The sequence below is a fragment of the Diadema antillarum genome, unplaced genomic scaffold (assembly GCF_040938485.1).
Source record: "Diadema antillarum isolate AM-2024a unplaced genomic scaffold, OU_Dant_1.0 seq00000633_RagTag, whole genome shotgun sequence".
Classification (NCBI taxonomy): Eukaryota; Metazoa; Echinodermata; class Echinoidea; order Diadematoida; family Diadematidae; genus Diadema; species Diadema antillarum.
This window is the reverse complement of record NW_027271550.1, coordinates 2,511,176-2,535,604: the sequence shown is the minus strand read 5'-3', so window position 1 is coordinate 2,535,604 and position 24,429 is coordinate 2,511,176. Positions and strand designations below refer to the sequence as shown.

The 24,429-nt window shown below is 37.3% G+C and overlaps 1 protein-coding gene across 1 annotated transcript in view; it reads right to left on the bottom strand.

The window, feature by feature from the left end:
- Positions 1-1,106: 1,106 nt before the first annotated feature.
- The window catches only part of LOC139736233 (uncharacterized), a 51,187-nt gene continuing 27,864 nt past the window's right edge, over positions 1,107-24,429 (bottom strand). The window contains exons 21-36 of the mRNA XM_071646965.1: positions 19,414-19,809; positions 18,841-19,053; positions 17,972-18,078; positions 17,146-17,314; positions 16,366-16,500; positions 15,582-15,753; positions 13,894-14,080; positions 13,199-13,225; positions 11,455-11,487; positions 10,700-10,729; positions 7,179-7,214; positions 6,137-6,160; positions 5,288-5,323; positions 3,443-3,454; positions 2,140-2,216; positions 1,107-1,339 (exon numbers count right to left, since the gene is read on the bottom strand). Of these exons, the coding sequence (XP_071503066.1) occupies positions 1,107-1,339; positions 2,140-2,216; positions 3,443-3,454; positions 5,288-5,323; positions 6,137-6,160; positions 7,179-7,214; positions 10,700-10,729; positions 11,455-11,487; positions 13,199-13,225; positions 13,894-14,080; positions 15,582-15,753; positions 16,366-16,500; positions 17,146-17,314; positions 17,972-18,078; positions 18,841-19,053; positions 19,414-19,809 (1,887 nt within the window). The remainder of the gene's footprint in view (positions 1,340-2,139; positions 2,217-3,442; positions 3,455-5,287; positions 5,324-6,136; positions 6,161-7,178; positions 7,215-10,699; positions 10,730-11,454; positions 11,488-13,198; positions 13,226-13,893; positions 14,081-15,581; positions 15,754-16,365; positions 16,501-17,145; positions 17,315-17,971; positions 18,079-18,840; positions 19,054-19,413; positions 19,810-24,429) is intronic.

The following is a 24,429-nucleotide window of genomic DNA, read 5'->3' as shown; positions in this document are numbered from 1 at the left end:
GATGTATTCTTCTTGTTCTTGCAGTCATAAAAAAAAGGAAAAAAATCCTGTCGATTTTACATCTCTGATATAAAGATATATCATAAGATAGATATCTTATATTCAAAATCACTGCAGAAATTCAGTGGAAAAGCACAGTAGTAGTATACTGTTAAAATAAAGGTCTTTAATTGGCTCTCAGTGGTTGATTGTGCAGGAAGTGTAAACTTTAGCATGGTCTGGCGGACACAAACTGTCAAAAAAAAAATTATGAAGATGAGGAGAATGCAATTCATACAGGTCTACAGAAGTCCATGCATAGGACAATGCATTTTGTCATGCCCCCTTTTTCATCAAACAAAGGTCATACACTTCTTTCTTTCCTTCACAAAACAAAGATGTCCTTATGGGAAGATTTGCTATGACTACTACAGTATGTCAAATGGAGAATTACGCTGGTTCATGGTCAGAATATAAATGGACCGAGTGACCTCTACACATTAGAGGCAAGAGTCAGGCCATTTGTCAGAGAATCAAGAAAACTGCAAACACAAAAACCAACCAACAAGCAACCTTAAGATACCCCCCCCCCCCAAAAAAAAAAAAAAAAAAAAGAGTAACTCAAACATTTCTTCCCCACCACTTTATCCCTTTTGAAGATTGCCATTTGCAGTGGCATGGAAATTATTAATTTTGTGACAATGCTTAAACTTGAATTATTGATACCAAATTTGCACTATTCAAAGACCACTCGTACTTACGTCATTAGCATCAAACCTTTTAGAAAAGGTCGCAACATATATATCCGCAGTATCTCATATCTCTTTTTTTCCCGCTCTGGCAGCTCTGAAATTACCAAAGATTGACTACACATCATTTGGCAGTTGTCATTTTGAAAATTTGATCCATAATCTAAATGATTGATCACTGATGGCCTCTACATTGTGAGGGGGTCGAATATATTACAACTGATGTAATATGTACAATAAAGCTAAATAAATACTCTTATAATGTTCATAGCAAGTGCTCATCAAAAGGGTGCCACAAGCAGATATCCCATAGACAAATCAGCAGCAATGACTGATGCCATCGAGCGCTACCCCTTCGATCTCGTCCGCATCTCAAAATCATCTGTAGTTCTCTGATGGCACCACCGACTGGCCGGGAACAAAGTACTTCTGGGAGGACCGCAGCGTCAGGAGAATGGGTTGGTGTAGCTGGTCGTACAGGTCGATTGGTGATGGGAACGGGTTCAGCACGTAGGTCTTCAGAGGGAAGTCTATCTTGCTGGTGAAGCTGTACAAGCCATCTGCCTCCATCTTCTTGCGCAGCTGGTGTGGGAGGGGCGGTAACCTCAACTCTGTATGGGGGGAAGGGGTGGGGGAAGTCATCAGCAAGGCGACAGATGGCTTTGTTGCCCTTTAAACTGTTGGTTGTTACAACATGGATCTGACTACTTTTTCTGTCTGTACTTTCGGACAGTATTCTTTCATTTGAGAATATCTGTCAGAACCTCTTCTCATTCGCAACCAGAATGCATCGTTACAAGAGTTTGTTTGTTTACCCCAATCCTCTTAACATTATTACTGCAGGTTTGCTTTTATCTCTTGAGTTTCACCGCATTATCTTCTGCAGGAAAAAGGATCCAGGGATCTTTTTTTTTTTTTTTAATGCCTTTTGGAAGCAATGAAAATGTACTTACAGTTCTAGATAAATGATATCCCTGATGAATCTTTTAATGTGTCAATTCAAAAATGGTATCCACTGATTTGCTGAGTGTAACAAGGCTGCTCAGTGTAATTAGACAGCTCTTTTAGGTCAGTTTAAATGTTTTCAGTATTTCTTATCTGCTGTATCATCTATTAAATCTTAAAGTCAATTCCTAATGTCAAAATACAGTTTGGCATCTAGTACTTTAAAAAATAGAAGATGTTTCTGTGACATGAATATGAGTAATAATTTTCATATCAAAGCATGAAGAATTGGACAAAACATGACAAATTCTTAAAGATTTCGTAAACAATGAATGATATATAAGCTCCTCCAGCACTCTGAATACTCATGCAAGTTGAACTGCAGGGTGTATCTGAAAACTTGCACCAAATCAAGGAGCACAGAATATATATATATATTTTTTTTAAAGAGATTACTGACACTAACCTGTTTGGAAAACTGTCTCTCGCTTGTCCTTGCAGGTACTGGTGTGGGTTTCACCGAGACGAACTAGACTGGGCTTACTGTGGATTACACACACAACACACATAAAGACAAAAGGAAATAGAAATGTGACATAACAGAACTAATCATATTGTTGTGTTTTGTCTGATTTGAGTTAACAACATAAAATGTCTTGCAAAGCATATCGAGCAGAAGCCTCTAGTAGAATCTAAATGCGGGAATGCCATCCTTTCATTCACTGCCACCATGGCTGGAGTGAAAGATGTGTCAATGCTAATACACACATCAACTTTGTCCTTTTTTTTTTTTTTTTTTTTTTGGATGAAGTAAGGTCAACTGCATGGGCAAATTTCTTCATTTCTTTGATTGATAAATATTAGGATATGTCATCTTAAGAAACATATAGCAATAGATCACTAGCTAAATTTACTGAGCACTGACAAAAAGAAAAACCAAAACAACAATAACTTTATATAACAGCATGAGTTTTAACTTTGATGCAGTCATTGTGAGGAAATGAAAAAAAAAAAAATCACTGTATATCAGTTCTTGTTTCATCCACAAAAGTAGGAAGCAAGTTACCGTGAATAAGATTTTACACTTTGCTGTCGTATAATAGATATATTCATGTCTAAATAAAATTCAAATAAAAGCAGGAAGGACAAAAAGTTATAGTTGCTCTCATCTGAACCATTCGACAGATCCGTGCACACACACACACACACACACACACAAAGGAGGAAATTAAATCAGGCCCTCCATCAGCATTCTTGGATAAAGACATTAACAGCTTGGACAAAGATTTGACCATGTGTAACCCCTGTACAAGCATGCACCTACTTTGAGTATTGCAAGCATGTACCCACTCTGAGTATTGCATAGTACATGCTGTTCAAAGTTTTACAGTAAATCAACTATACAGTGGACCCCTGTTATAACGAAGTCCTTGAGACCGGCACCTTTCTTGCGTTATATCGAAATTTTTTTCTAACCGGATAATGTATCCTCCAGAATTTTTATTTCACTGTAACTGAAATTTTGTTATAACCATGTTCATTATAACAGGAGTGCACTGTACCGGTAAACGAAGGTGATCAGAATTCAACAGATGTGAAACCTTAAACTGATAGCGTCCACAACAATTCCGGCAAATTCAACATTAGACAACTCACATCTGGCCACCTATTTCTTCATTCACTTACTATACAGTCCTCATTCACACACTACCATCACATTCAGTTTACTGCTTTTGCATCACACACTGCCCTTCCAGCAGTTCAATTACCTTTTCCTTGTCCTAGAATATGATGGCATGGGATAGGAGAGAATGCAACAGGGAACCATATAGGAGATCCAAGGTTTGAACAAATAGACCAGTTAACCAATGCAGTCATAATATCACCCTTCCCACTTTTTTCTGACCTTTTTTTAATTAGATAGAAAATGACAAGCTCTATATTCACTTCATGTGCTTTCTCTAAGTTCTATTTCAATAGCTGATATTTTTTTTTAAATGTTGTTTTTGAGAATACACAAGCCTCAGGCAGATCACAATCAGATTTGTGGTGTTACATTGATTGACAGAGATATGAATTAGACATGATCAATATCTGAATACATAATCAACTGGTCTATTTCATTCCTTACCTCCATCCATCATTGAAATGTATGGTGCACACAGCAAAAGTAAGTAACAGTGAATACTCACACTGTGCCCTCCAATATGCAGTCAGAAAACAACTTTTTTTTTTATACAGCTGCTCTCAATGTAAATATATTGCATGTTCAATCAATTATAAACTTCTCACAAAGCATGTCACATTACTGTAATACATGAACGCAAATGAAATTAATCAAAGTGATAACATTCGTGACTTTGTTAGACAATTGTTACAAAGTTCTACTAGGTCAACCTGTAGTGATATTGTTCCAACTAGGACAGACAATTTATGACAATGCAAATGTGAACATAACTCACGAACATGACTCATTGACAGATATCTCTTGCAGACTTGGTTATAAGACTGCTTTTTCATCCCTAAATTTCTGTGCATGAGAACATAGCACACCATCGTAACAAGTATGCAACACTGCAGATGAGTGCCCCTTTCACTTCAAAAATATATGTATATATTTTTGCAAGACGAATAAATGGTTAAATCACACTTTGTGAATAGAATGTGATCTGGTGCAAATGTAAGGTCTACTTTCTTGCTCTTAGTGCATAAGAAAAAGAATTAAAAAAGCATAAGGAATTAAACACACACACACACACACACACACAAACACATCCACACACACACACACACACACACACAATAGATATGACAACAATCATTCATGAATGACATGTACGAATCATAATTCAAGGAGATTATTATGTCAAGAACGTGACAGAAATATTAGTACCTGCACAATTATCCATAATCTTTCTTCTCTCTGCACAGCATTTCCCTTTTAACACATAGAATTCAGCATCTTACTCTCCTAATTCCATTCTCTTCAATGGCACTATTTATTAATTTCACAACTGACCAGGATTGGCATGATTTCTATCTTGAATTCAATGACTAATGGATTTAAAATTAGGGAAAACTATAACTAACATGTTCTCAATCTCACCTTGTTGACAACAATCATTCACCAAGTTCTTAGCTCTTATTGGTGTGATTCAGAGATTCCATAAATATTGAAGGAAACCCTTCTTTCATAAACTCTCATTATCATATCAAATTTATTTGAAGATGGCATTTGCTGAAAGAAAAAACATGCCTCGGGTCAGTAAAAATGATAAATGAATACACTAGTGAGAAAGAAGAATATCCCTTAAACTTTTTTTTTTTTTTAACGTAATACTCCAAGGTCAGATTGTCAAGGGACACACACACAAACCATTTGATATTCATTTTCTACAAAACAGTTTGAACTATGACCACCAGAAGGATCTTGTACTATGGTACACCTATATTCACCTTCTTGGTCATCATTCAAAAGTTCTACAAATCATCAATTTCTGGTCAACACCCTCAACAAGTTACAAAATTAGCAATTCTGTTTAATAGAAAACAGAGTGCAAGGTGAAAATGAAGAAAACGATGTTATTGATGTGCTAAGACACGTCACACAATACCTCTCTTCTTTCTGCTTCTTCTTTTTCTTTTTCGCTCTAATGATTGCATGTCATCAGTGGAATACACATATAATAGTAAGTTATAACAGAAAAAGGTGATTTCAAAATTCCAACATCATAGACATAGAATTTAGAATTTAGATGATAAGATTTATTTCAAAGATGCAAGCGAGAGCTGTACCATCTAATAACAACAATTGCATACTGACCGTTTCTTGAAGTCTGAAGTTTTAAGTTCTAAGTTTTACTTGAACTATTACCCTATGAGAACACAGAAAGTTGCATTGTTGTTGTTTTATTTGGCACACATTGTAGATATAATTCTGTTGAACCTCACAAATGTTTCTGTACTAACTAAAGCAGAACCTTGATACATACAGGAATATGATTAACAACACATAATGTCATGTTGATTTCTTCAAAATTTCTGATCAAAACGAAAAAACACATTTAAAAAAAATGAATGTGTTTCAGTATATTCACCCCTCAGGGTAGAGACTGGTTTCTCTCACGGTGTTCTACTGAAATATCTTGTGCATAACGAACCAAATTATTTGCAAATCAGAAACTTGCTGAACATTTCAGTTTATAATTTTGGTCGAATTACTTAGTACACTTAGCTTTAAAGAATTTCAAAATTGATCTGCTAGACCATTTTCATGGTTCATAAAGCACAGCTTGTAGCACTGAAGAATACATAAACAGTGATTCTGAGTTGAAATTATCTCAGCTGCATTATAAAAGAAAAGAAATGAATGTTTAGGATCTTTACACTGATTTCGAAAGTTATATTATTTGATCTTAAAATGCTTCTCTTGAAATAGAAATGACGAGAAAGACATGTCATACCTCTTCATCTCTTCCCACCATTCTCTATAAGAGGACATCACAAAAAAAAACCACCAACATGGAAGCATGAACAACAACAAAAAATAATGCAAAAAGTAAACACGGAAAGATATCATGGACGATTGTCAATAAAATCATATATAGTACAGTGAACTCTAATTATAAAGAAAAATGATTACAACAGACTCTAATAGTAAGTTCTCTTGTCCCAGATTTCAGTGTTCCTTGTATGTCACATTGTTTTTCAAACACTGCTATAACAAACTTTTGATATAACAAAGTGATTTCACTGGTCTATGAAAGGACTCTGTTTTCATGTAATTCTACTTCACTCAATAGACAATGCTCTTTGAACAAGGTACTACCAATTACCTTACACACAGCCAATAAATAAATCTATGATCTTACGTATCAACAATGGATCAAAGATTAGGGAAACTGGTACTATTGCCGAGGATGGAAAAAACTTTAATTTGAGCATCTATTGAATTGCAATCCGTAAACATGTGCAGGTCTTCTTTCAATATATGTAACCTATGTGCTTATGCATATGCACACCAATTTGCAATCCAAGCAAAGTAATGTCATGTTCAACATCTTATACATATTTTTTACCATCTCTCTCTCTCTCTCTTCCTTCTCTCCCTCTTCTTTCTTTCTCTCTATCTCTATTTACTGTACATATGATACAATGTATGTACATGTACCGACTTGTGAAAATATTACATTAATGAATGCATTTCGATTTAATATTCCATCTCATATTGCATGACTTGTTATAAATTATATCACAAAAGTGCTGATCTCATTAACATGAGTAACTGGGGGAAATAATCCATAATCACATACTTTCTGCAGACTCCTTATCCACATAGATAAAAAAAATACAGTAAATGTCATGTCTGATTATTGTACTATCAAATTGCACATATCAAATTTAAGCATAAGATGCTTAACCTTGCAAATAAACTTAAGGCACATTCCTCATTTTTTTTTAAAGCAACTGTGATTAGACAGCAAAAACTTGTGAATGTTTATTTACCTTGCTGCTTTGAAGTCAGTTGATGAACCTCCTTCACTGAATGTTATTAGCATTGTGGGTAGAAAGGTATATCATGATTGTTGTAATAATAACATTTTACTAATTGTGAAGACAAGTTTTTACCAAAAAAATAAAAAAAAATAAAAAAAAGAAGTCAATATTTCCAAGCCAAGGTAAGGCATTGACTAAGAGATATAATATATATGCTGGTGACTGTCAATAAAATGACATATCATTCAAACCAATCTTTCAAGAATCTAATCACAGTGCAATGCATCATGAGTTAATACCTTAGAGAGTATATAAAATAATGGTACTACAATTGCTTTTCAGAGTTAAAATTTTCATGGAGAGCAGTGCCGACTGCTGACTAATGAAATTACGCTAGATTATCAAAACTGCTAGTGGCTGAGCAATGCACACCATGACTAGAAATATCACTGAAGGTGATTAATACCCCCACCCCGTGACGACAGTCTTACCCAAGGAATGATCTTTCCTTGATCTTCTGCCATTTAAATGCCGTTACCATGGCAACGCAGCTTCCAACACGTCCGAAAAATATGTCTTGCACATCTTCCCACCAAGACTATTGTGTGTGCCACATTTCATAAGCTTTTGTCAAAAACTGAGGAAGTAGTTCAATCCACAAGATCTTTCCTTGATCTTCCGCCATTAATATGCCGTTACCATGGCAACGCAGCTTCCGACACGTCCAAAAAATATGTCTTGCACATCTTCCCACCAAGACAAATGTGTGTGCCACATTTCATGAGCTTCAGTCGAATACAGAGGAAGTAGTTCAATCCGCAAGATCTTTCCTTGATCTTCTGCCATTTATATGCCGTTACCATGGCAACGCAGCTTCCGACACGTCCGAAAAATATGTCTTCCACATCTTCCCACCAAGATCAAGGTGTGTGCCACATTTCATAAGCTTTGGTCAAAAAACTGAGGAAGTAGTTAAATCCGCAAGATCTTTCCTTGATCTTCTGCCATTAATATGCCGTTACCATGGCAACGTACTTTCGGGTACTGTCAAAAAATGCGTCTTGCACATCTACAACCAAAGGCACACATCTGTACCAAGTTTCATGGAAATTGGGCAAAAACTGAGGAAGTAGTTTGCAACACAAAATTTTCCATCATTTTGGCTCATAATATGTGAGCTGTTACCATGGCAACATACTTTTTGTCACTGTCAAGAAATGTGTCATGCTGACCTATATCCTAAGACAAACACTCAATATGAATTCCATGAGAATTGGAAGAACACTGATGAAGCAGTTTTGCCATGAAGCATTTTGCCCTACATTTTACCAATAACATGCCGTTACCATGGCAACGCACCTTTTGCCACTGCGGAAATATGTGTCTTGCACATTAACATATTCAGATGAACATCTGTACCTAATTTCATAAAAATTGATCAAAAACTGTGGGAGGAGTTCGCGACGCAAGATTTGTACCCATTTTTGCCCATAATATGCCGTTACCATGGCAACGTACTTTTGGGTACTGTCAAAAAATACGTCTTGCACATCTACAACCCAAGGCACACATCTGTGCCAAGTTTTATGGGAATCGGTTGAAAACTGAGGAAGTAGTTCGCGACGCAAGATTTGCAACGGACCGCCCGCCCGACCGCCCGACCGCCCGACCGCCCGCCCGACCGCCCGACCGTCCGCTGATTCCTATATACCCCCTTCAAACTTCGTTTGGCGGGGGTATAAATATTTTGTTTCTTACAGCTCCACAGTTGGACTTGAGCCCCAAATCAAATTACTTGTATGCATGACATCATGACCTCTAAACATTATAAAAAACACAAAAAATCGTATGAAATATATAAAAAATGCTATCACATTTGTATCATTTCATTACATCCACAGCTGCATGTAAGGAAAAACTGACATTTATGTTTCTTTATATGGTACTGTCTGAAAACTCATACAAAATAATACTCACTCATTTCCGTACAAAATATTGTTTGTTCTCACTAGCAGCTCAGATGACACATTACAGCACTTAGAATTGTGAATGTATGACCTATCTACTTAACTATTAACACAAGGTAACTTAATCACCACAGCAATACCACACAATGCAGTATGAGGCTGCATAATATCCCACATTGAAGAATTCTGTCTATAACACCAACAAGTCAAACTGTCTGTGAAAGAAGTCTCTCTTGCCTATAAGGTTCCTTGCAGAGAGCATTGACTTGTATGCAGGCTCTTTGCTATGTGCAACTGGTAGCCATCTGGGCAGTAGACTTCAGTTGTGCAACAAACACAAACTAGGTGCAGCTTCTGTGCTATATGTTCACAAAATGGTGGTACTCACATCAAACACACACATTATACAATCCTCACTTGCTCTAATCGCATAAATTTCAAATTCAATGACATTGTCACACACAGTTTATGTTAGTAACATCCAGACTGACAAGATCCCAAGCCTTTACAAGGACAGAAAAAAAAAGAAGAAAAAAGATGGCAATGGCGAGATGGATTTCTGTCAAATTTGGCCAGTAAGGATAGGAACAAGTGTAGCTTAATATATGTACGTATGTAAAGAGCCAACTGCTCATAATGATGGCATACCTTAAACTTATCCACGGCTGAATATATTGTCTCTCTATACCTTGATTAGATCATGCCAAATCCTTATGAGACACTATGCTTTAATTTGCTACAGTAGTTGTCAATTGGTAAAATCTATCTCTACAATGCCTCAATAAACAAATACATGAAGACACAATTCTGCTACAGAAAAGCATAGAGTGGGCATCTTCATGAGCTTAGATACTGTATAAGCCATACATCATATTTAGTAAATTTCCGCTAATCGGGGCTTCCCGATGATTTCACGAGTGGTTAAATTCATGATCGTGGAGTACAGTAGTGAATGGAGAAATGCATACGTGCACATCACATTCATATCAGGATCAGAGTCAATACATATCTTCGTGTGTCTTTAAATTCGGGAATAGCACGCGACTCACGAAATTTCCGAAAATAAAAACCTTGCGAAATATTCAGCGTATACAGTATATATACTGGTATATAAAATTAGAGACAGCAAGGAGACTTCTGCTCCTGCATGAGTTTTGATGGTAAGTAACTGATTGCAGCTCTGTTGGCTCTAGTACATTAAGGATGGACACTTGGTCTCAAAAGATGCAAGACATTGCTGAGATCATGAAAGACTAAGTCCGCTGGAATTAACTTTTTAATATCCATGGATCTTGGGAGTACTACCCGACTTGAGTAATTGATTGATTGACATTGTGGGAGAAGAGTATCACTGTAACATATGATCATTCACAGCGGTCAAGTTCAGTCAAAAACAGCACTGGTACTTGTTTGAAGCAACATATCTTGTGTTCTTGAGATAAAAACACTCTACATAAACAAATGATTAAGCCTTGTGAGAAAGATTTCGTAAAGAAGCAATACTACACTTCAATACACCCAAGTATTAGCACTGCAGTCAAACATTCAGTGATACGTCTTTACCTCTTTCGCAGCTCTTCATCAGAGAAATCTCTATGATATTTGCAAAGGAAATCAAGAGCAACACAAATCAGTAAAAGCCATTCAACAACCAGGAGTTACATGTTATTTGCCTTCTGTAGCAAACCAATTATACGATAACTTTATCAAATTTGGTACTGAGTGTAGATTCAGCACATAGGCTACTTGATGCTGACCTCAAAATGTTACAGAAAAAAAGTGACCAAAAACAAAAATGGTTGACAGTGACAACCACTCAAACAATGTCATTCAGAACACTGAAATAGGCAATGCAAGTGCCTATGGCTGTGACATGAGCATAACTAATAGAATACTAAAGTAGGAGGAAATATAAACTACTTTTTTTAACAACCCTTGGACATCTCATAGTGAGAATGCCATATTGATTAAATTGATCATGTGCAATTTTAAGGGCATTTCATATTCTTAAAACAGGAGTACATACCTAACAGAGAAATGTACAATTTTTATATTTCCACATCACTGTGCCTTTTTCATGGAAGGAGCAGTGGTTAAAATGAATGAAAATCAGACATGAAGTTTAAGTAATGACTTTTTAAGGCAATCACATGATGAATAAACCCTATAATACATATTTCATAGAATCTCACCAGTTCTACCCCTAGCAAACAAATAACCTCTCCGAAAGCAAACCCCTACAGAAATGATGAACGCAATAGATTTCCCAGTCCTTTGAAAGGATGATAACTCATCAATGGCAAAAGACATGAACAAACCTTGACATGAAGTCATCTTCATCAGACTCCTCCCTTCAGTTGATTGCACAAATGAACACGCAAAAAAAGGACATGCTTAAATCACCTTCATGCAATTATATTGCTCAGTCATTAGTAAAAGAAGTAAACCACTGTTACTCATGACATGGGGGGAGGGACCAATGTACCTTATTAAAATTTCGTCTGTGGATGCTTTGAAGTTCAGTTTACTTTTCATTCTAATCCACTGCACACACACACACTCTCTCTCTCTCTCTCTCTCTCTCTCTGAATGTGCGTAAACCTCTGTGCTCTTAAAAGCAGTGCTTAGCAGCAGTTGAAAAATGTGTACAACAAACCATTTTAAAGAAGAAAACTTAACTGGGAAAGCCCATACTTGTATCATAGTAAAATGCCGCCACACACGAATGTGTGTTAGGTGGAGATGCCCAAATAGAGACAAGATTCTGAACCCCAAAACATGCCCTTCTTTGCAACAGGTATTTTAATTGTGAAATAGTAAGATATAAAGAATTTAAAGAAACTAACAAAACACAAGCATTTGGCAAGAGAGAGTGAAACAGCAAATGTGAGTGCACTAAACATTTTTTTTTTTTTTTTTGCTCTTCTGTATCAAAACTGTCGGAAAATGGACAGTTTCTTTATAATTCATAAAGGAATTGCATGCTGTAATTTGAGAGAAAGTAGCAGAAATATGGTAATCCTTTCCATCAAATGTTAAAATTTTGTAAATAATAGCTCAGGTGATATAGCTCCTGCTTGATATGTACAAAGAGTCAAGTTGCATACTTGGTGAATGGCAGCCAACCTCACACAAGTTGAACTCAGTGACACTGGAGATAGAATATCTACTTAACACAAATTCAGCCTCCATATAAATTATTCTTCATTTGTCTTCCAAGGAAGGAAGAGGAAATCCATTAGAATGATCACAATGATTTTCAACTTGGTGATGCTTTTGACTTGTGTGGAGTCAGCTCCGGCAAAGGTTGACGATTGGTGCATAACACTCACTGTGAGATATCACTGCAAATCACACTGCACGCATATCATGGCATTTTCAAACACACAGTTTTATTTTTTTCAAACTTATTACTGTTTTATACTTAGAATATCATTGAACCTGCATTTCACAGCTGAAAATTGTTCAACTCTAAAGCAAATTGGAGGATGGAAGGATGAAGCATATTGGACTCTCCCAATAAAAGTTCATATAGTTTAGAAAGCCTAAATGTCTTGTTGTGATTGTCTTAGGATATGCTCCTCCTTTCTCTTTTAAAGTGAGCCATGCAATATTTCAAATTTTTGCCCAATTTATGCCCATCTGGTGCATAGTCCCAAAGCCAAATTGCATAACCAAAGCTTTAATCAATCATTATGCCAATTAGTGCATGTTATTTACAAAGCTTCGTTTCATTTGTAAACTAAAATCAGCAGGTGTGATGGACGGAACAGTAAATCTGTGTCAATGCTTTATTTTTCTATTCCATCTACATCACATGTATGTCTTGTCTTCTTCTCCTTCCATCACCCTACATACATAAGATAAACATGATAACGAAGATGTATTGCAGTTTTAAAGTACACTTGTATTTTTGTGTCTTTTTTTTTTGTAGAGACATTTACCAATTTATATATAAAAAAGAACAAACTAAAATGTATTTCACTGTATAATATTTCATATAAAAGTTCTGCGGCACAGCAAGCTTGGGGTCCCTCTTATGACTGGGGACTCTTAGTTTACCTTCCTACCACCGTTGATCCCGATCCACTGATATTGACAGCATTTTGGAGAGTAAAAAATGGCTGTTAATTACTTGGGATGATGAGCCTCACTGGGAGAGGGGGATAAAATCAGCCTTTGATACTGGCATACATAGCATGTAAGCTGCACATAGACATAGAGGCAGCGGAGGTAGAGATGTATAGTACACATTTCATTATAGGTAATCCTTGACAATAGCTGAAACAAGAAAGGAGAAGTGTACATTCCAGGCATCTATAAACATTGCTGTGTCATGACATACACATGATTTGACACGCAACACATACATACCATACATTCATTATAGACACAAACAGAGACACACTAATGCATAGATGCACATCCACAGACCCTCAGGGTAACGTCAAATGAAGAGTTTCTGTGCATTTGCAAAAAAGCAGACTTACCCACAGAGCCACACAAACAATAACATCACTGGTAAACTGTAAAGCTTCTTCAGACACATTTTTCTCTTGTTTGTTTGCTTTCTCATCACCAAAGTAAACATCCAACTCCTGATGTTTGGTAGGACAAGGACAGTGTTCTTCTTTTGTTTATTCATTTGTTTTCTCCTCAACAAAGTACACACCCACCTCCTGATCTTTGGCAGGACAAGGACAGTGTTCTTCTTTTGTTTATTCATTTGATTTCTTGTCAACAAAATAAACACCCACCTCCTGATCTTTGGCAGGACGAGGACAGTGTTCTTCTTCTCCTCCTCCTTCTGCCGCTGCTCCTTGACGGCGGCCATCTTGAGGCGCTCCAGGTGCCGCTCCACCTCCATCTCCACAAAGTAGTTGATGGCCTCGATCGGCTGGATGTTGTCCAGGGCCGACATGTCCGGCGGGACATTGAAGGTCACTGTGGTGGTGTGAAGACATGGCGGAGAGTTCTGGATTCACTAAACTATATACTGTATGCGCTATATATTTAGCAAGTCTAATTTTTCGAGAATCGGGACTTCTCAACAACTTTGCAAGTGGTTAAATTCGCAAAAGTGGAGTACAGTTCAAGGGGAAAAAAATGAAGTAAGCCTCAATTTACAAACAAAAACATTGCAAAAGTCAACCATGAGTCTCAATAAATTTGTCATAAAATCATATCGACCTATTGTATGTATAACTAGTATTTGATAATTAAGTTTTATATTTGTTAATTCATATGTAAATCACACTCAATTTGTCAGTGATACATTCCTTGCATCTGCAAAGACTATCCTCCAAACTTTGCCCGCAGTCATTTCTAATCTTGAAGACACATGAGGCATTCTCAACAAAATTTCAGAAAAAGTTTCATTTAAAAAACAAACTAGATATATCGCTACGGCGACTGATATGCCTCCGCCATAATGCATGGTTCTCCTAATAGGTCTATAGTACAATGTCTTGACAATGTGTGATGACAGTTTCACACAATTGGCAAAATATTAAAATGACAGGTTTGCCACAAATGTGCTGAATGTTCACTTTCCTAGAACTAGGTTCAATTGGATGAATGATTAAAATGTCAGAGTGCAGGTATTTGGGGAACTGATGATTTTTACTTGACTTTTGACCCTTTTATAAGTTTATGCATTGAGTAATTTTCAAGGTATTGAGAAAAAGTATAATTTCAGTATCAAATGGGAAAATAGCATTATCTAAACCTGGCCTTTGACCTTTGACCTCACAGTTCCAAAGAGAATCACTGTTAGGTTGAACATGCATAAATATGTAAGTTTCATGATGATACCTTGATTACTTTTGAGATATGGAGGAAAAAGTGCAATTCAACACTTTCACTTGACCTTTGACCTTTTGGCAAGAAACTTCCCACAGAATATATATCGGGTCATACATGCATACATCAAGTTAAAAAAAAAAAAAAACCTTCAGGCATTGCATAAATATAAGGAAAGTAGTGATATTTTGAGGAGTTGACCTTGACCTTTGACCCCTGACCTTTGAACCATGACCTCCAACTTTCCTAGATAATCACTGCCCATTGGAACAAGCATATATACTAAGTTCCATGAAGATACCTTGAACCATTTGCGAGATATGGAGAAAAACATGAATTTTCAACCTTTTTTTTCACAAAATAACCTGTGACCTTTGACCTTTGACCCCGTGACCCTAAAATCCAAACAAAGTATTATCCCCCCTGGATATACCCTCATACCAAGTTTGATGTAAAACCACCACACGGTTCTTGAGATATCGACAAAAACAAAACGGGACGGACGTACGTACGTACGGACAGACGGACGGACGACCCGAAAACATAATGCCTCCGGCCACTTCGTTGGCGGAGGCATAAAAATTCCTGGACACACTAAATATTGTGAATATATAGGCATCCAACTGGATGCCTATATGAATACCTGTGAGGGACTTCTGTTGCTGGGGAGGTTGTGGCTGCAGTGAGGAGGTCTCCTCGGGGGCATGGTCAGGAGAGGTGGCTGATGCTGTCTTGGTCTCGGACACCCCGCCCTCGGAGTGCTTGTCTGACTCATGGGAAGAGGAACCTGGCTCAGAGATGGAGGGCAATGAACTCTGATGCATGGCAAGGAAGAAAGAACAGACAGATTAAAGATGGTGGCTTGGCAATCAAAGAGTTAAATCATTCACTCTGCAGGTGCAGTACTCAAGCTGTTGTTAAATGCCAGATAACCACTTGAATCGTTTAACAAACATCTGCTTTCCTTTGGTCATCTTTCATTACTTCTCCAAATGCTGTCATTTCTAAACACACAGTTCTGCATTTGATATCCCGGTGAAATCATGTTGTGTTTGGATGTGATTACTGTGGACTATCATGGCATTGTAGCTTACTGTGGCATTCTATAGGCAAATTGTACGAAGAGTTTGATCATAAACAGATTAAGCGCCATATTAAATCATCTTGAAATAAGTCCATCATCAGATAGAGTAAAATAAAACCTTTCCAGTGGTACAGTGTACCTCAGCTGTAACATAAGGAATATTCTTGAAGTTATGATGAAAGATATCCTATATTTTCATGTGTTTTTTTTTTTTAGCATTTTGAATAGCAAATATCTCCAATGAACAAGAATGGAGTTAGCTAGTTTTGTGATAAAATTATTCATACGTATGTGACACTATTGGGTGATGATCGAGACATTGGAGAAGCGAAATCAATCTCACCTCCCCAGATGGTTTGAGAATCCTCTTGGTGGGGGAGCCAGTTGCCTTGCTGCCCTTGTCAATGCTCTTCTTCCTGGAGATTTTGCCTGTCAGTTTCCCCTTCTGTAGCTGCTCGATGGAGCGCTTCAGGTGGCCCTGGGAGAGGGTAAAGGAAAGTGAGTGCAAAAAGAGTTTTAGTCTTTTCTCTGGTGGCCCATTGTCGGGCTCGATTATGGCCGAGGAATAAATGTAAATGTGCAGTAGTGTCCCTATTGAATAACTGTTTCAATAAAAATTGTAATTTTGGCTTTTAACCTTTAGCTGTCACGAAGTGTTTATAAAGGTCCATTGTTCCTTGTAAGTTTTTTTTTTTCAACTTTTTTTTTTTTCAAAAAAGAAATTTGCCCAGTGCTCATTGATGCATGGACATATTCAAAACAAGAGCCATATAAGGCATGACAGGTGCAGTGTGTATGTTTGAAACCCTACGCTTAGATATACACATTGTTGTACTGTAACACTTCCAGCTTCCAGGCGAGAAACACTTTGATGACCATTGACGACGAGTTGATTTCACTTAACACACTTTACCCACACACACCCGCTTGAGTAACGGGTATACTTGGGACTAATCTTCAACAGGTTAAGGAATGCGTGATGTCTCTTGGCTCTCATAATGGAACTTGCCTGTCATTAAGCCCTGATGTAAAGAAGACTATTTTATAACAAGGCAAGGCGGGAAGAAGGTGCACACTTTCTTGGGGGTGGGAAGTAGCATTAAGGGTTTAATATTAAACATACCTTGAAGAGGGCCATCCACTGGTCCAGCCACATCTGGGCCATCTCCTTGACCTCCTTCTTACGGCTCTCCTCCTCCATGCTCCACACATCCCAGCTGTCTAGCTCCTTAAAGAAGTAGTTGTGGACGTCCTCCAGTCCCATGTGGAGGAAAAGGTCGTGGGCCATCTCCCTGTAGAGGATGCAACTTTTCTCTGTCAATCTACGTCATTGGTTATTAAAAATTTCGTACTGTCATATGACATTTATTTCTGTGGCTCAAGTTGCTCTCAGTCTCAAAAATGAAAGACATCATCACTTTGTCTGAATTCTGTTCATCTTTCATTTGCAGAAGAGACACAGATCTTTAAGGAAATGTGATTTTAAATGGCAAACACTTTTTATGATATTATTATCATTTTTTTAATATTACCCCGGATAAGAATTTATGGCATTTGTATAGTAGCTACCAGAAAATGATATCTTAACAATAATTACTGCACATTTTTTACCATTAGACAGACAATGATTTTATTTTGTCATTGGGTCAAGTTTGCTGGCATTATCTGAGAATATTTGAAAAGATTACGTCTGAAAATTGAAAAAAAAAGGGATCCCAAAAACATATCATAATGACTAAATGCTGCAATTAACAGAGTCCCTTTAAAGCCCCTGGAAAAAAAAAAACAGAAACAAAAATAAACAACTCAACACAACCTCAAATATCTTCCCAAATTTCATTGAAATATAACATTCATCAAGTCATCATGCCAGAGGAAACCATCAAGATAACTTAAGTATGGGAATTTGATAACTGCCCTTCTTTCAGCTTTGGTACTGAAATACATACCTGACCATTTTATCACCATCAACAAACTCCACCATGATCTCTATGACAACTTTCTTGTTGAAGACTCCATACGCTTTGATGAAATGGAGGCATGCAACAATGAAATCCTGAGTAAGAGGGAGGTAGAGATAATGAATACGTCATGAATCACATTATTGACCACAGTCATGTTGGACCTTCATTTTCTGTCACAACAAACTGAATTTTGCTTTTGTATAGCAAGTAAATTCTGGCTTGCATTTTTCTGGATACTGTTGCCGAGTATCATATGTACATACAATACACTCATGCATATACATGTGTACAACATGCATTTAGCACACCCTTCCCAGAAAACATGGCATTTTCATTATACACTGACAAATGAAATCATACAAATAGCATACCTACCTTATCATGTACTTTGGTAATTATACATAGTTGGTTGCATAATCAAATAAAATTAAAGAAATCAATAGAGATATTACTAACATAGGTATATAACATAGGTAATAAGGCTAAACTTTACGACAAGAGGCAGGTTTAATAGGAACTTTAAGGTCATCTTGGTGGAAAAATACCACCAGTGCATGTACCCAAACGGCAGCTAAATTTATTTCAACCCACTTGACAAAACTTTCTAACTCTCCAACTCCAGCTTCCTATCAAGTTCAGTGCACTTGCTTGCATTTGAGAAATAGGTAAAATGTTGGAAAAAAAAAGGAAAGGAAGAAGAGAGCACAAAGAAAAAAAAAAAAAACCCTCACATGACATTATAAGCAATGAATGGTAAACTTTGAGCTCTGGCTAGTAATTTCTTAATATAGCTTCCTTAGCCACTAGTTTGTTAACTTTGGTTTCCAAGGTTATCATGACGTAAAAAGTCTAACCTTCTGGTCCTCGTCGTGGCATGTGGGTCCGTTGTTCTTGTTGAGGATGGCGAGAATGATGTCCAGGACGCTGTCGGCATTGGCAATGGGGTCCTGCTGGTGGAGAGTGATGATGGAGTACAGGATGGGTGTCTTCATCCCGTAGTCAGCGATCTTGATCAGTCGCAGGAGCATGGTCACAAAGGCCGTCACCGTCCATGGCTTGGGGAAAGTCTAGAGGGGGGAGGGGAGGGAGCAAGGTAAGTTTACACGGGGGAAGGGGGAAATATAGCACTGAACAAGGCTTGAGATACTTCTGTCTGTTAAGATATCAATCCAAGCTGACAAGTCAATGTGATTACTAATGATTGGTTAGTTTTAGTCTTTGTCAAAACCCAACCAAAATTGAACTGAATTCTTATAAGAAGTAAACCATGACAGCAAAAATTGCCCTAGAAATATGCCATAAGATCCAGATGCTAAAAAATCAAATTGGTGGAGTAAACAAGTGCTGAATGGTTCCTTGTCATCAGCTCTGAGAGATCAGAATTTATGTGAGTGAGAAAATTTGCCTGATATCAATTGGCAGCTCACCCTGTTGGTGGCATTGGGAAAGTACTGCTCAAACCACTCGGTTCCCTTGAACTGGGTGATGAACTGTGGCAGGGGTGTCGGCGGGCGGGGCGGGGAGGGGGTGGGCAAGGGGGGCGGGGTCGGGGTCTTCTCCTTGGGGGGAGGCGGCTTTGGCTTGGTGATCAGCTTCTCCACCTTCATCTTGGTGGCCACCTTGGGCGGGGCCTTGGGCTCCTCCTTGGGCTCCTCTGGTGGAGGAGTAGGGGGCGGAGTCGGGGTGGGGTCCTTCTCCTCCACCTCGATCTCCTTGGGCGAGGTCGGCTTCTCGATGTTGATGCCGAGCCTCTTGGCGAGGTGGGACGTGGACGGAGGCCCAAACTCCAGCTCCTCCACAGATTTCTTCCTCTTCTCCAATTCCTTTGAAACAAAGTGCCAAGTGGCAAACAGCATGAATCAGTTTCACTGTGCTGCACAACACACTCCAATTATATGTCACTACTTGGAAGAAATCTATGCGATTTGAATGCAAATCCATTTGCAAGCATATTACCACATCGTAGTATATCAGCTGAATATGGTATGGGAGAGGGAATACAAAATCTGGTTCTTTCTACCTCATATTTTCTTTGTCATAATCGAAGAAATCACAAACACAGAGAGTGCATTTCATGTGGATATATCACATCTGAATGAATTTGTAAGTGAAATTATCATGGGTAAACTACATTCCGTCTACTTCCCAAAACAATGGAAATCATTATGTCATTATGACATACAATGATTGCGTCTATAGTTTTGACTGTAAAAATAAATGAAATAATGAGGAAAAAAATAAGAAAACACCTAAATTGATGAAATAATCACTGTCTATCAGAATTTCAGCATCTTTGGATTAGCACAAACTAACCACAAAGTTTTACGGTTTGTTCTATGCAGACACTTTGGTGAATCATCAAGAAAGTATTTCTCATGATGGCAGCTGAGCTGATCTTTACACATTTTTTTTTTTAATGACATAATTACTGGCCTAATCAAATAGTCATTGTACAAACATTTTCCTTGTGCTCCCAAATGTACACCAGTAATCTGCACATGATTCCATGTTGGTAAGGGAAAGTATTCAAACTAAGATAATCACATCATTGAAATCATTTCACTTTCACTGGTATGGGTTGGTGGAGTCCATGAACATTGCGCACACAGTGGCTTGGCTAATTATGGTACAACATCAGATTATACCTGGGGCCGGTAAATTCCATGAACAATGGAGCAAGTGGATTTGGAAATTGACAAAACACAAATGAAGACAGAAAACCACTCTGTACACAGGCATGTTCATGGGCACTTTGCAAGAATGAACGATAAACAAATAACACAGGAATTGTCACTCAAAAGACAAGACCACATAAAACTTACCACATTCATTCAGGACAAAGGTTTACAGATCTATAATTTGAAACAAATGATGTTTCATACCTCAGATGTTTTATCCCCCCCCCCCAAAAAAAAAAAAAAAAAAAAATACACATATTAAATGAGCTGTAAATTTCTGTAGAAGGTGTTTTCTTTTCTAAACACTTGTTCATTATGTAATGAAACTAATTGAGAAATAAATTTCTTTGCAGTTGTTTCTCATAATGATCTTTGGTGACTTTAGGACACAAATCTAGTCAGTTTTTTTTTTCTAGTCATGGGAATACATGCCTGCAACATTTTATTGACAGATTTCTTTCTTTTTTTATGATGATGATTGAGAACTTACTGCTCTGAATTTCTACAGGAGTTTTTCTTTCTCAGAAATGAGATTGAATTCTAATAATTTGCTAGTTTAGATATAAAATAGGATCATTAGCATTCTAATCTTGAATCACAATTTTGATCATACCAAATATCTCTAACTGTTGAGATAATCTAGCATATCTCTACCCTTGCTCCCTTGCTCTGAGAATAATAGACTTTTTTTAAGGGCTTCTCCTAAATGTAAAATCCATGGCAAGTCAATCTTCGAAAAGAAGCGCACAGTGTCACATATTTAGTACAGATGGCTCTGTCTAAAGCAGTATAGCGGTGGAAGGAAAAAATTAAGTGATATACATGCATGTACATTGATTTTTGTTTTCATTAACATCGGTAAACTGTTAATTACACAATAGGGTCATGATTCTTGTAACACAACCTTCAGTTACTGGAATTTATCAATCTTGTGCAGGTGTATACATATATCTCTGTTATCTAACTGGTTATAGCAAGGGGGTACAGGTACCTCTTTGGTAATAATTGAGATTTTAGAACATGCACGTATAAAAAGCAGCAGCGAGGAGTAATATGTTAGGAATATAACTTATAGCAATATTGTGTAACTATGAACTTGATGATAGGTAATATTTAGCCATTTAACAAATTCGACTTCACCTCGAATGTCATACAAAGTTGACTCATTGTCGTTCTCATGTATTCAGATTGAATTCCATGCAATATTTTCTTTAGTAGGCCTACAGGTTACTGCAGCAACACATGACTTCACAATGGTATCTGTTGGAATATGCCACACTCATAGAGCATTCAAATGTTATTTACATTTCAATTTAATAGAAAAAAATGGAATTTGTTTGCCTGCTGGACACTTAATCACATGAGATATCAGTTGTCTGTAATGTGTAAAAGTGGATTTTGATAGAAAACATCCAATACTGGGTGATTATCGGGTTGTCAAGATGAATATCAAACATTCAAGTATATTGTCTCTGAAGAATGTCTGTTTATTAAACCATGTATACAGATGTACTTCTTATGAAGTCGATCTATAGATTTGAATGGTTTACAGAAAAATGGAGTTGACGTGGCACTTCAGCATTAATGCACTTCAGCAAAATCAACCTTGTATTATAATTACTCACTGTATTAAAACCTTACAAAAGTCAATTTCCGAGAAATAAGTTCATCTTTTTTTAACTGCCTTGAGGTGATAAACAAAATTTAAACGAACCAATTCCCGATCTTTCCTGATGTGGGTGAAGCATGAATAACTGATTTACACTGTGGGTCACATGCATGGCTTTTGATAGAGGACACATCTTGGGCTTTCTTCATGCTTCACAAATAAAAAGATCAACACTAAGCACTAAAGCTGTGCAGACAGTTATCAAGACTGAGCTAAGTGTTCTTTTCAGTATTACAATGCTCTCCATGCAAGTAGGACTGTGTTCATCTGTGAGTGACAATATAGTTTAGTGCTGTACATGGAAAGACAAATTTTTCAACCGGTGAGTTATATATTTTACCTCTGCCTGATCACCATCGGCCGTGGGCAAATCCTGGTTGCATACAAGGACATCGGAAAAATTCAAAACTATGATCTCAGAGTAGCGGCCAATAAACCAATAAAGTAACACTGGTGTCAGTATAATTCATGCCTGCGTGCTATTCATGCCATGCCATTACGGCTTAACGGTTATTGTGTATGTGAGCTCATCAGGCAAAACGATTTTTAGAGATTGCATTCTTCATGCTCATGCACACAAGAAAAGTGGAACTTAGCAGCTGTTATACGGGGGGGGGGGGGGGGGGGGGGGGAGGGTGTGGAAGTGAGGAAGTTAAAAAAAGAAAGGGGTGTTATATATCAGTTAACATTTGACTGGACGAGGAGAAAGTGCAGGTTTGAAGGACACTGGAAACTGTGTGGGTGACACATTTCAAACTGACGAGGAAAGGGTGATTCAGTTCAGTTTAGGAGTAGAAACTATTATTTGTCTCACTCTAGACTTGTACTAAAAAAAAATTGAATGATTAGAACTACATTGATTTCAATCAAGTTGATTAATTCAAATCTCATTTGTAAGTTAATTCCAACCAATTTAGAGCTTTAGTGTACTCGTGCTAGGGTTCTACGGCAAAAGTGTGTCATTAATTTTTTTTTTTTTTTTTTTCAACAGGTTAACACACCACAATGCAAAACCTTGGTGTACTGAGACATCCATTTTAAATCAAATCCACTGCACTAGACTTTCCTAAAGACATTTAGTAGGTCATTACTGGGTTTCTATTTGATGATAAAGGATGACCTGCACAATTTAGAGAAGTCTATCGATTTATCCTCTGAAACAAGAGAAAAAAAAACCTTTTTACATGTCAGAATCAAACATCCATTACTGGAAAATCTGTTTGAAGCAAGAAAAATACAAAGACCCCCACCAAACACGAGCAAAGAGCACCTGTCCCTCATTAGCATAGATAACCCTCTGAAAAGTATTTGAAGGAAGTTGATTTCTTCTTTTCCCAGACAGTAAACTCCCATGTAAGTCCAAACCTTTGGGACCACCGAATCAAAGCTCTTTGACTTACGCGAAATTTGCCCTCTCTGCTCGCGATTTTCGTCTTCTGCTGGAGAAGAAAATCCTGACTTTTGTGGATGATCAACTTGACAAATTTTGTTGACTCACACAAGGTGGAAAATGTCAAGATTGACATACATGCATGCTACACGAATACACAAAACATGTGTACACACACTCAAATATTATTGTGTATGTGCCATTCTTTGAATTGTGTGCATGTGATTTTGTTTACAATGGAAATTAGCAGAACATTCATGACCTAAATGAAATATGGTTTCATTTATCATAATTTCTCAACATGTTTAATATCTAAATGAACGTACCTGTAATTAGGATTGTGTTAGGTCATGTTAAAACACTCCAAAGGTAAGAACAAGCATTAATAATCAATCTGCTATTTTATGCTATAAATTAAGCAAAATATTAGCTCATTAAAAATAGCCAGGCACTCTAGAAACTATCAAATGTCAATTATCGTCACAAATCATTTGCAAATGCTTGGTCTATTAAAGAATCAGACAAAAAAATTAACATCAAACCCACTGCAGAATACTGCAAGTGGATTTGCATTGAGACATCACACAGCCAAGCTGTTGAGTCAGTACAAATTCCATTAACACAATTATCAAATTATAGCCATTTGTCCTCTAAAGTCCAAAGATCAAACAAAGCACAGTTTATATTACGCAAACTGAGGATGATA